This window comes from Harpegnathos saltator, unplaced genomic scaffold, assembly GCF_003227715.2.
Source record: "Harpegnathos saltator strain DR-91 unplaced genomic scaffold, Hsal_v8.6 scaffold844, whole genome shotgun sequence".
Taxonomy (NCBI): Eukaryota; Metazoa; Arthropoda; class Insecta; order Hymenoptera; family Formicidae; genus Harpegnathos; species Harpegnathos saltator.
The window spans coordinates 1354023-1367337 of NW_020230698.1; the positions used below are offsets into that span (position 1 = coordinate 1354023).

Here is a 13315-nt window from a genome sequence, read left to right on the forward strand (position 1 = left end):
ACTCCACGGCGATGGGTATCGGCGACGGGTTATATTACACCGAGGAGAAAGAAAGTATCCGAGGGATAAAAAAATATTTATCCAGTTGGTTCATCGACGACGTATTTGCTTAAATTTAAATTCTTCTGTTTAAATAGAAGGGAACGGCTGTTTTCGCGGGGGGAGTGGAAGCTTCGCAGTTTTGAGAAAATATTTTCTCATGCGAAAGAAAATTTTTTTTCTCGGCATACAATTTTTCTCGGGGCAAATGTTATTAGTACCCGCCGAGTGAATATCTTTTATATTTTGGGCTCAGTGTTGCGCATCGATTTCTACGTACAAGCGCGAGCGTTTCGGTTTTGTTGACGATACGATATGAAAAACGTAGAAATATATCTGTCTGCAAAAATTCCAGCTCGATAGCTAAGCGGATAATTAAGAAACTACAATTCCTCGATCGATCTCGAGCGACTATTGAAAATCTGAGGGGTTTGGTCGCCTCGAATGTTCAGTGTTGAGAACTCGAGAGAGTCGGGGGAATATTTTAGCTGCGAAAAATTGTGCAAACACCTGATTACCGGAACCGCCTCGCGTGGGCGATGCAGAGAGATATACTCGCGATTCGCGCGCCAGTTATTCAAACCACGGCTGTCGGTCTTGGGGAAAGATTTTACGGGCCGTGCTCGTAAATCAGGTTATTCCTGACAGCGAAGCGGCCTTTACTGACGCGAGGAGGTGACAGGGGAATGTATGCGGCGAAACGTAGGTCCTATTTGTATTCGCTGTCGTTGCCGCGCGTTTCACCCGAATCAAAACTGGCGTTGCTTTCTTGCCGGCGCGAGCAGTGGTGCCTGGACTGGGGCGAGATTCACTTGGAAAATATTTCGATACACGCGCCTGTCTTGAGAGAGAGAGAGGGAGAGAGAGAGAGAGAGAGAGAGAGAGAGGGAGAGAGAGAAAGAGAGAGAGAGAGAGAGAGAGAGAGAGAGAGCCGAATTGATAAAATGTAACAATAAAAGGAAACAGCAATAAAAAGCGTATCCGCGTCAATTTTTTCGTCAGAAAATGTCACGCGTAGATCATAAATCGAAGAAGATAACGAACGTTGCGAACATATCGATATCAAACTGGAGGCGAAAACTGGAGGAGAAAAGTTTCTCTGATACGAATTTCCGATGAACTCTCCACAGAGTCGCAACTTCTGACTTTCATTTTTTATAAATACACTTATAAAATGTTCATGTCTATATAACGCTCAATGTGCATATAAAGAAAAAAATATCTTAAAAATAAGAAATATTTTTGTGGTTTGAATGTTTTGTTTCTCAATATACAATAAAAATGGTGGATTCGGTCCCGCTGCGAGCACCGCGAAAGTTTGAAATATAAATATATCTGTATCTGTGAGATATATTGCGCCTATCGGGGGGTTGATAAACGTTACTTCTGATTTCGCCGATCCGGAGAAAAATCGGCGATTTTCCAAGACGATGAAGGATTTCGCAAGGTGCGACTCTCAGAGCGAAGGCTCTTGTTAGGCACCACTGTGCAGCGTCAGCAAAGCCATCTCCGATCCTCGAGGCGGCGGGGTAGACAAGAAAAATTCGCCTGCTCCGTAAAAGGCGACGCCGAATATCTTACAGACGTATCCGGCGCGTTTCGCGGGCGCGCGAATGCGGGAGTAACACGGCGAGAGCACGAGAGCGAGAGGAATATATATTATGTCGGATGCGACGTGTTGCTGCGGTAACGTGGTCGTATCAAATCTGCGGCAAATCGCAAAAACGGCGCGGAACGGAGCGGAGAGGAGAGGAGAGGAGAGGGTCCTTCACCCCGATCGAGTCGTTCGGTCGGGAGCTGAGGAAACAAGCTTAACAATTTGTCAGCGGGAAACGTAATTAATTCGCACACTTTGGGCGATATTCGTAAACGACGAGGAAACGTGGCGATCGTAAGTGGACACGTTGTGTACACTAAGCTATGTACTCAAAGCTTGTCCGTCGCGGGTAGAATTACCGCTCGAAAATCGTCCGTAGGAGATAGAATTGCTACTGCGGAACAGTCCTCCAAGGATGAAATCGCCGCGCTCGGATATCGCTGGGAAAGTCGCTGGGAAAGTCGCAGGGAAATCCGACGGAATTAATATAAAGAGCGATTACGGAAAGCTCCAAAATTGGAGCTTTTCATTTCCCTCTCTTCTCCTCCTCCTCTTCCTCTTTCTTTATAATCTTTCTTTGCTCGTTGCTGCGGCGGCAGTAGTCCCTCGTGCGGTCTTTCCCCGGATATATGAGGTGGAAAGCAATATCGTGTTATTGTGTGAGAAAGAGGAGGAGAAAAGAGAGCGTGCCGCCGCCGCCGCCGCCGCCGCCGCCGCGCAAGGAGCTAAAGCCGCGTTGGCTTGGTCCGACGATTAAAACGCAACGCTTCCTCATCTTGCATCGGCCGTCTCGCGCGAGTACTCGCGAGAGTTTTCGCGGCCGACAACGACTCCGTGATCGATCGTTGCGCCCTGTTACGTCACGCGCCCTGTTATTTACGCGATGCTTTTACGACCGACTGGCGCAAATTCTCCGCGTTGCAAATTTTTCTTTACGATTCCCGGGGCCGCGCCGGCCGGCATCGATTCGGCCAACAGCTCGTACGCTTCTGGCACGTAATACATTCGCGAGAGACGCGTCTCGCAGCGCCAACGACGGCGACCAGTTTCGCGAGTGAGACAGAAAAGGGGAGAAAAAAGACGGGGGTTGGGACGTTAAAGGCGCTCTCGCTCTCGCTCTCGCCGCGGTTATACCGGGAGGAGAGTTTTACGAGCGGGATACAGACCGCCGTAATAAAGACGTCGCGGCCGCGAGTTGTTCGCAATACGTTCGAATAACGTTCGCTCGTCGATGTCGGCGACGTGGCGCGGCGCGGCGGGTAGAAACGCTGGCCGCGAGGCGACGGGCATCAACCCGCCGCCGGCACGACGCGGCAGTCGCAATTAGGCTGCAAGAGTTCCGGCGGCGATTAGCGCGATGCGGTAGTTACCTCGGCATTGAAATCGTCGCGGGGGATACCGGGAGGGCGGGCAACTTACGCCGACAGCGAAAACATTCCCCAGCTTCGCGGCACCGCGAGCGGTCCTGCGGGGACACACATTCCGGAACCGTGAGAGAGGCCGCGCGCATAGGCACGATGCAGTTTGTGCCTTCGAATAGCTCGAATAGGTACCGAAGCGGGATAATAGCCGGCAATTACACATCGATTTAATGAGTCTTTAGGGAGAGGGACGGGGAGAGAGAGAGAGAGAGAGAGAGAGAAGGAGAGGGGAAGAGAGAGATATCAGGATCGCGGTATTTCGCGATATAAATTTGGGAAACTTACCCCTTCCGCCCGAGCGAGTGTTCACGAGTTGCTTCTCGGGTGAGGAGTTTTATCGAACATCTACGAGTCGTTCCTGAAAGTTCACGTAGAGGTATACTCGTGAGACTTTCTCGTGCGTTTCGTTACAAGGTTACGCTAATTTTAATACCCCGAGGATGACCCCCCTGCACGCGTTCTCGTATCGGATTCCTCGCGCTCCGCGCGTCGGCCGAGAATTAATGATTACCATTGTTCTCGCTGCGGGGGGAGGGCTTGATTTAGGATCACCGCCGTTTGTCCGGTGCTTTCTCGTTGGCATTCTCAACGGCATTGCATTGCGCATCGGAGCCGCACGAGTGCGTGGTTAGATAGTCGGCTCTACGAGTGCCATTTAATGCGAGATGAGAGGGAGAGGAGGTGAAAGAGAGAGAGAGAGAGAGAGAGAGAGAGAGAGGGAGAGAGAGAGAGAGAGAGAGAGAGAGAGAGAGAGAGAGAGAGAGAGAGAGAGAGTGAGAGAGAGAGAGAGAGAGTGAGGGAAGGAGGGAGGGAGGGAGGGAGGGAGGGAGGGAGACAAGAAGAGGGAGAGCTCCGTTTAGTGCCAATGTCAAAACCAACGCAACGCCGCCCACGTGGTCGGCGCGCCGGCGAAAGAATCCTCTCATCGGCGACTTGTTGCGCGAGCACGTGAGTAATTCCGTCGGAATTGATGAACTCGTTACGCTCATATCGTTCCCTTACATCTCGTCGGATTAAGCGAGCCAGCCGTAAATTCGTGGCCGGGTGTTATTTATGCGATCGGCGGCGGAGAGAGGCGCTCGGGCCCCGCGGCCGTCCTGGACCTTTCCTAAAGACGCCACCGCGTCTCTCCCTCTCTCTCTCTCTCTCTTTCTCTCTCTCCCTCTCCCTTTCTCTCTCTCTTATCCGCGCCATCGCCGCCGGTATCGTTTCATTTTAGCCGCCCGTTAATTGCATTCGCATTCGTTCCTATTTGCCAAGGACCACGGCGCGCCGATTTTTGCTGCGAATCAGACGCGGACGCTATTTCAACCCCCTCGACGCGCCTTTAATCTCGCGGACGCGGCCCAACAAATGGCCGCGAAGCCTCATCTCACGGTGCACAATCGTCGGGACCGGATTCGTTCGACGACGGTTCGTTGCTAATCGATACAACGCTCGTATCTCTCTTTCTTTCTCTCTCGACGGCCGCTGGACTGGAAGCTGTTTTCATCCTCGAGTCGCGAGAGCGCGAGTGGAATCTCGGTGTCTCGGCGGCGTCTTCATGTAAAAATCACGGGACACCGTGTCTCGCCGCGTTGTGTGTCCGTCGTGTTCTCGACCTTCGCCTTCGGGAAGATGCGAGATCCACTTTCTCGCGAGATGCAATCGTCCACGGTGTCGTCCTCGCGCTATCGGCTAATCATTATCGTCGCGTCGGCACGACGCGTCTTCCAGGACGAATCGCTCCGATTTGAATATGAGGTTCCTCGGCGCGCGCGATTGCGATTTGCCTCGCGTCTCGGGGCTCATCCTGGCCGCGCTAAGTGCCGCATGACGTTGCGCAACGCCCGTCTTTGCACACCTCGGTATGCGCAACACGCTGTGCTCTTCTTATCCATTACGGCGCCCTTGCGATGTCATTTCGCGGCCTCGTATAATCGTACGTGCGCTCGTCGTCCTTTTGGCGTCGCCAACGTGACGCTGCGCGCGGCTTATTACGCTATATCGGCCGTGATCGTCGTGCGAGTGTACGCGGGGTAACTAGCGCTAATGTCAGGTTTAGCGGTAATGGAAATTGCGCGCGATGGTCCGCATAAATTATGCGAGAGTCTTTGATTACAAGCGTAATGAGGTATTAACGTACGGCGATAACAAACTGCCAGGCTGCCTTAGCGCGCTATTAGCGGCAATCGCGCGGTGATTTCAATAGAATTGTGCGCGGCGCATCGAGCCCGAGAGCGATACACGGAGAGAATTCGCGAGATTGCCTGCTGCGCGCGCGAGAATCCATTTCGTAGCGCGTAATTTCAGGAGGGAACGTTATTAAGGTATCGTTCCGAGAAAATTGTCAGACTTTACGATTTCTTTATCCTCGCCGGCGAGCCTGTTATCCTGACCAGGCGAAATTTGGATTCTACGTTAACCTTGTTAATTCCGTCATGCTTGAAGGACCTCGACGAAGAATCTCGAGATATCGAACGTTATCATACGGGAGCTGGGAGGTGATTGCCTCACCTTGACGCTGCGAATAATCGCTTATCGTCGTTTTCTCTTACGCTGCGAACAGACGTTCCCTCGTCCAGGAATTCTTTAACGTTTCGTTTATCTCGGTACTATATATATCTAATTTTTATTCTTGCAATTTTTCCTGTTAGCGATATACTGATTATAATTTACTCAACTGCGAGTGGAATACGTGTGGTTGAGGATAAGCGAGCATTAAATAATTTCGTAAAGATTAATAGATAAGTTCGAATCAATGTTAATGTCCATTAAAAATCGGACCTCTTGTATAATAAATAATTTTACACGTATCGCTGTCCGTGCCTTGCATCCTGCATCCTGTTTTTTCGACATCCTGGCTGGTCCTTCGTGGCACTGGCATTGGCACTGACACTGACAGTCGAGGATACGATTCGATCAAAGATACATGTTGAATAACGCGACGCCGGCGAAACTTCGATTAAGTGCTTGAAAGGCCGATGAAGGGTAATAAATTTAATCTTCCAAGGTGTAAATGATAAATTACACCGATACACACGTATCGGGTGAATGCTTGTGTTGCTCGCCGATTGGAAAAGTAATGAATACGCGGAAAGTTACGCGATGGACGAATGTGAGCTTCATCGCCTCGAAGGTCCGGGATGTTTCGATTATTGCAATTATTCGGTGCGCAATGACGAACTGCGACTGTTGACGATTGATGGCAGCTCGAATCACTCGCTCAATCGTAACCGTTTTCCGTTACCGAGCGTTACGTTACATTTACATAACACGTTCCGTCTCGGCTCTTGAAACATTGATTCGGCTTCTCGGCGGCATCGCGTTGATTCCCGCACACGTTCTTCCCGATCGAATCGTTTCTATGTGAATCTGGGAGCAGGATGCTACATCGGAAGGCCAGGAGCAACGGGCAACGAGATGCATCATACATTTCTAGACGTGCAAATACATATTTCCAACATCTATGAAGAAGAAAATATATCATAAAAAGATGATGGAGAGGCAAACTTTTTGTTGTTTCGTTTATTATACTCGTTCATTGATCTTTATATTGGATTTAATCTCTAGTCAATTAAATTATAAAATATACATTATCATTAATATAAATGAATATATCGCATAATTGAGAATAAAAATTCGAAATGCACAAGTAGAATATTGGGATAATCGAATATTAATTCTTGAAAAAATCCTTTCCAAGGACAATTCAACCTGGAGAAAATGTTATCTGGGTAAGGCAATATCCAAATTCGGAATTTGCAGAGTAAATTCAAGCCAAAATATCGACTTGGGTTTTGTTCGCTAGTACGTGATCTTCGACGTTTTCGCGAGGCAGAAAAAGATGTCGTCTCCGAATTGATAAAAAAAAAAAAAAAAAATCTGCGGACGCGAAGCACGCAGCCCGGACGTTCCGTGTAAATTCCATATCGGAACAGGCGCGTCGACGTGAAGTAATTTATACATCTACTTAGGCGATATCGCCGGTCGACGAGTAAGATCCGCCCGGCGCCTGCTGCGAGAGGACGAGATTTAAAATCCGAGAGCTCAGCGTGAATTATCTTCCTCTCTCTCTCTCTCTCTCTCTCTCTCTCTCTCTCTCTCTCTCTCTCTCTCTCTCTCTTTCTCTCTTCTCCTCTGCCGTAGTTGTTGTTGCGGCGTTATTACAAGCCCGGTGCGTGCATCCTTATTACATGGGCGGGGAGGGAGACAGGGGCTCGAAAAACGCATCCTCGGCGCCCGGAATGCGCGCGAGATCGACGGCTCGTAGCCGACACCAATAAACATTGATTTATCGGCCTGGAAATCGAACTCGGGGTGATTTGTGGCCACAGGCCTCTTAGGGCCCCGTGAGCGAGCGCACTTGCGCGTTTGCGCTTCGTGCGGCTCGTAGGGCCCCGCAAATAGGGCCCAACGCGCGCGGAGCTGGTGGGGAACCACCGTAAGCGCGCGCGCGCGGCAGAGATCCGCGGCTTCCTATATAAGAGGATGCGACCGAGAGAGCTTGCACTCTCACACCCGTTAGCCGACTCTCGCCGGGATTATCCTAGGCATCGCGAGCGGGAGAAAAGAGGAAGAGGGAAACAGAGAGTCGCGCGCTTACGAGACAGTCGGAGCGGATCATCAGCGCGCGCGCGCGCTCGTCACGAACGATCAACGGCACCTTCAGCGGCACCTGGTCCATCCGAGGACGACCATGATACTCGTGAGTGAATCCACCCCAGCTCATTTTTCACGAGCGCGACGCGCGCGCGCGCGCACCGTCGTCTTGCTCCTCTCCGGCTGATTATCGGGCCAATTATCGACTAATTATCGGGCGCGATTGACGGCGGCAAGTGTGATTTACGACGCGACAGCGGGAACGTATCTCTGTCGAGGTCGTCTGCCGGGATTCTCTTTTTACTTGGCGCGCGCGTTCTTCTGATCTACCTGGTCGCGGTGCTGGTATCTCTGCTGAGCTAGGAGCTGCTCGTTTCGCGAAGGACGAGCAAACTTCGGTCTTGTTGCCGCTCGTTGATATGAGAACGGCAGTTTCCCGCGATTTTTAATCCACCGCGTCGCGTCGACTCGAAGAGTGCGCCGTCCGATGTTGAAGCGACACGCCGAGCGAGCTTATCGATCCCGGTGTTGTTTGATCGCGTTATTTAGCTCACGTTTCCGGCAAATTTACCTTCGCGTTACTGTCAATTGCCGCTGTTGTCGGGTGTACGCCGCAGCGGAAGTATAATACACGAGAGAGCGGGCTCGGTATCAGTCCGGTATCATAACTATCGATTCGGTCAAATTGCCAGGTTACTCGCGCGAGGTTGTTCGCCGACTCGGGTCGAAGTCCTGGATTCACGCTTCGTGGAATATCGCTTTGGCCCATGGAGAAGGCGTTCATGACGAATGCGAGTACTTCTCGGCCGATCTTGCGATCGATATGGCTTATCGCGCCTTTCAGGGGTGTGCAGTCTTTTCTCGTGACCGACTTGTCGCGGTCGACCGACCGCGGGGGATCGCTCTTCTCGTGCGGGACGTTCATGAAGTTGCGCGCTCGTGCTGACCGCGCGCGACCGTACCGTCGGTGCACCGCCGTGAGTTAATTAACTGCGGCCGGACAAACGCGAGCGTTCGGCGATAGTTCGCAGTCAATTTGCGAGATGAAACGTTCAAGACAAACATTGCCGCACTCGAGTGAGCGCGTCGACGTCGGCGAACCGACGCGGCTCGCACGGTCTTGTTCGCAACCGCGGGAGTCTTTAATAATTCGCATGTGCTGCCTGCGAATGTAAGTCGAACTCGTAGTTGCGGTCAGTATTCGTGAATGAAAACACACACACACACACACACACACACACACACACACGCATAGTCGGCTAACTTTCATCATGAAGTCTGGCTTATGCGAAAACTTCGCTTTGTGCAAACTCTAATCTGCAAACTTCTTTAATCGATCTCACCAATCACGCGACTTACTCGAAGGGGCGGATTCGTGTCTCTGCTGAAATCGTTTTCCATCTCCTGTATATTCTACGTGCCAAAACTTCTCCGTGTTTCCTGAAACTATGAATTTTTCAATTTCAGCTCAATTTACTTCTTTTCAATTCATTCGGATTTCAAGAGGAGGAGAAACGTGTTATTTAAGGACAAAAATGTATATTTATTTTTTCAAGCTTTACTCTCAGTTATAGTCCATCAAAAATAAAAAATAAAAAATAAAAAATGCATCATAATATACCTTTTGAGTAATTTATGAAATTGCGAACTGGTCATTTTAATCGCTTGGCTGTTCCAGTGTCAAAGAGAATTCGTACCGAATTCTCCGCCGAAATCGTTTTACTTTCTCCTTCTTCTTCATGCGCGAATGACAATTCAACTCGATGACGATCATCGCTCGTCATTCCTCTGCCCGCAGGCGATCCTGTGCAGCCTTGTCGTCGGGCGATCCATCGCCTCGCCGATCGCCGCCAATGTCTGGCTGAGTCCGATACCAGCCCTCTCGCCATTGAGGCAGTACCACATACAGGACGGGTCGGGCTCATACAAGTATTCCTTCACAGGACCCCACCATGCCAAAGCGGAATCCACCTTGAATGGCGTAACGCAGGGTGGTGAGTCTCACTCTTGACTTTCGCGCTCGTCCCGGACTTTCGTTCGTTCATTCGCTCGAGGTAGAATCCCCTCGGTCGTAAATATCCGCGACCAAGCCTGGCTCCGACCCGAGACATCCCGTCCTGGGCACAAGGCGACGGTCTCGCTCCACAGTCGATGATTCGTGATCTAACCGTGAGCGCCGCGAGAGAAATGCATAAATGGAATGCATTCTTGCCGAAGTGTTGCGAGAACCAGCCTACGTGTGTCGCGAGAGAATCCCTCGCTAATGCGCACGCCGCGGCGTGACGCAAGAAAACGCCCATGCCTCGTCCCTGCAAATTTCCTCGGACGACAATGCGCGCGCGGTTTGCGTGCTCGATGAGCGATTCGAGCTTATCCCGGACTTTCGTTCGTCCGCGAGATATGACTCACCGTACGCTCGACTGTGTAACGCGCAACTGGAAGTCGCGCTAACGTAATCGGCGAAACGCGTGTGGGATCCCAACCCGCCGTCGACGAACGATGTTAACTTTATATACTAGGGACGCAGGACGCAGGAGATTTTGTCATTAATACCACGAGATTGACTGAAATAATTAATACTGAGGATGAAGGATCGAAAGATGGTTCGAGTCGAAAAATATTCGAAAAAGGAGAGAAGAAAGGGGAAAAGAATTACGATAGATCTTGTCCTTCCGAGGGATTTGGATTAAATTATGCGATCCGGGTTCTCATTAGTCGATTCGTTATATGTTGGTGAAATAATATAAGAATTATGGTAAATATTCTACAAGTAGAAAAAATGCAACAGCACCGTGTAGCGATCTTCGGTAGCAATTTTCCGCAAGAGATAAACGCCTTCCTCTGCTCGAAAGCGCGGTTTCCCGGAGGGCGCGCCGACGCTATTTATCGAAGAGAGTATTATCTCCGTTCGCCCGCAGGATACTCCTACATCGATGCAAATGGAATTTTGCAAACGGTCTCGTACACGGCGGACGATCAAAATGGATTTCGAGTGAGCGCTAGCAATTTACCGCAGCCGCCCAAGGATGAGTTGCAGACGATACAGGACACGCCAGAAGTGGCCGCGGCGAAGAGGGATCACCTCGAGGAATTGCAGAAGTCGCAACAGGCCAATTGGCAGGATCAGAACCTCCTGTCGTACAAGATCCTACCGTCGTACTTCAGCCTCGCTCAGATCCAACCGCAGGGAAACGGCAAAGTCGATGTAAGCTCGAACGCGCGAGACGCGGAGGTGAGTTTGCCGCGGTTGTCCTCATTTGAGCCGAAATTCACTTTCCCGTTCGCGCGGAAATTTGAGCGGGTAGTTTGCGGATATTATGCTGGGTTGGGTAAAACACGCAGAATTCGCAGGTGTAGATTCGAGGATGAAAAATTCACACGCTACAAACATGAGATAAAATAATAAAATATTGCCGCGATTGGATCGAGCCACGATCGTGCCAAACAGTGACGAAATCTGCGTAATCATATCACCCAATTAAAGCGCACTCGTGACAAGCTGCACCTGCAGCTCCCCTCACCCCCTCCCGAAATATCACGCCCGGGGACAATTCATCGCAATCGCAACGTCGAAACAATCGATCTGTTATCCTGTTCCTCTTCTCTTCACCCTCGTAGAGCACGAAGAATCCGTTTCTACTGTCAAGGTCGGAGGCGGACAGGATCGACATTCCCAAGCCGGATCCGAGTCTCTCCCAGATAACGTCCGCGCCTTCGCTTCCCACCGCCGCCACCGCCATCGGCGGCTTCTCGTTACCCACTTCGACGTCGTTGAGGGAGAACACGCTCTTCAAGGACGAGGAGCAGACGTCTAATCAGAATGCGCTGCACCACGGCAAATTGGTGCCGCTCGCCAGCGCTCAGAGGCCGATAGCTATGCCTACACCCTATGTGTTCTCGGTGCTGCCTTACAGATTCCTCCATAGCTCGCTGCAACACACCCAGGACTCGTTGGGCCAATATGACTATAGCTACACCGGGGACTCCAGTGCCAAGACCGAGTCCAGGTCGTTGGATGGCACCACCAGAGGCGCCTACAGTTACATCGACCCCAACGGGATTCTGCAGCAGGTGCACTACGTCGCTGACCATAACGGATTCCGGGTGTTGGCGACCAACCTGCCCGAGGCTTAGTGACGACCCCACCGTCTTCGCAGCGAATGTCGCGCAGGAGACGGCTGCGAGCTTGCGTCGCTTTGGAGCCTGGTGTCGACTTGTGAGATGCAACGAGACGAGACGTTAATGTGCCGTAAACGCGATCCTCTCCTCTGCATTGAGAATCTCTCGGAACGTCGCGCGATTTCGAGCGGGCGCGCGGACTCTCGGAAGATCAAATCCAGCATATGTACGTTGTTGTCTCGTGAATTTCGCGAGACGGGTTTTTTCGACTGAGGGCTCAAGAGGGCGGGAAAACGGATCGACATCGTGGATCGCCCCGTGCAAGTTCGTTCGATTGCGCTCGCAAATGTTCGCGCAAATGTTGCGCCGATTAGTTTCGTCAACGGCGATCGCGCTCGCAGCGACGAGCGAGAATATGCAATAAAAAAAGAAGGCTACGTATCCCTCAGTCTGGAGATCTGAATGCAAATGCGACGTCTGTCTCTCTCTCTCTCTCTCTCTCTCTCTCTCTCTCTCTCTCTCTCTCTCTCTCTTTCTCTCTCTCTCTCTCTCTCTCTCTAATAGGTATCGGTGTCGGGGATTCGAGGAAATACCTTCGCGAATGCTTCTCGAGTCCGTTCGACATTTATTCTCGCGGAAACGCTGAGGAACGGACTTGATTTGTATTCGAGCGTCTTCTTTTAAGACTAACTTTATTTTCATCCCCTATTTTTCTTTCTTTCTTTTCCCGATATTGTCAAACTTACTCTCGCGAAGGCACTGGCAGGGACTAAATTATTTCGCGGTACACATCGTAGGCGATCTACTCCCATCATTCTTATCGCGAGCGCACAGCGAGCGTGTGACGGAAACGTTCAGGAAGACGGATCTTCGAGATTGTCAGTGGACCGCGCATCCATCGATCATATTTCAAACAAATACAGACGAAAAATGCAATTTCTACGTTGTTGCGTGTCTCTGTATATTTTCTCACTTATCCTTCCCTAAGTTTCTATCTAAAGTATAACATTGTACACGCAAACACTTATGCATTCAATAAAAATTCGTATTTTATTAAAAAAGGAAATCGGGGTAATGTGTTCTTTTTCTTGTAGACCTGTAGATAAGCAGGAGATTATTTTCAGGAGAAATGCCGCACTTTTCAAGCAAACGAAACTACCGAACTTTAATTCTCATTCCCGAGCTCGAGGACTGAGCGATTTCTTCTTCACTTGTGATCGAGGAACATCATCAGCTATCTGCCTAAAATATAATATTGAACATGTAGACATTTACGCACTCAATAAAAGTTATTATTTTATCAAGAAAGGAAATAGCGCGGGTGATTTTCTTTTCCTTAAGCCGGCTTGCGGATAATCACCGGGGATTATTTTCGGAAGAAATGCGTCGCTCGCTCGGCACTTTTAGAACAATCGAAACTTCAGTATCCTCACTCTCGATCCGAAGATCCAGCGATTTTCATTCACGGTCGAGAAACATCAGTAGCACGCTGTTTTCGGAGACTGCGATAGCGTTGGCATCGCGTTGGCATCGCATTGGCTGGAGGCACGAGCAAGCG

At 50.5% G+C, this 13315-nt stretch overlaps 1 protein-coding gene across 2 annotated transcripts; it reads left to right on the forward strand.

Annotated features, from left to right (window-relative positions):
* The first annotated feature begins 7560 nt into the window (after positions 1-7560).
* CPR16 (cuticular protein 16) lies at positions 7561-12273 on the forward strand. Of its 2 annotated transcripts, none has more exons than XM_025307297.1 (4): positions 7561-7744; positions 9437-9632; positions 10557-10870; positions 11257-12273. In XM_025307297.1, exons 1-4 carry the CDS (start codon positions 7736-7738, stop codon positions 11770-11772), a joined length of 1035 nt encoding a protein of 344 aa, XP_025163082.1. In that variant the 5' UTR covers positions 7561-7735; the 3' UTR covers positions 11773-12273. The 2 variants fall into 2 exon arrangements, with proteins under 2 accessions (XP_025163082.1, XP_025163083.1); XM_025307298.1 differs by having other exon boundaries at positions 10557-10843.
* The last annotated feature ends 1042 nt before the right edge of the window (positions 12274-13315 follow it).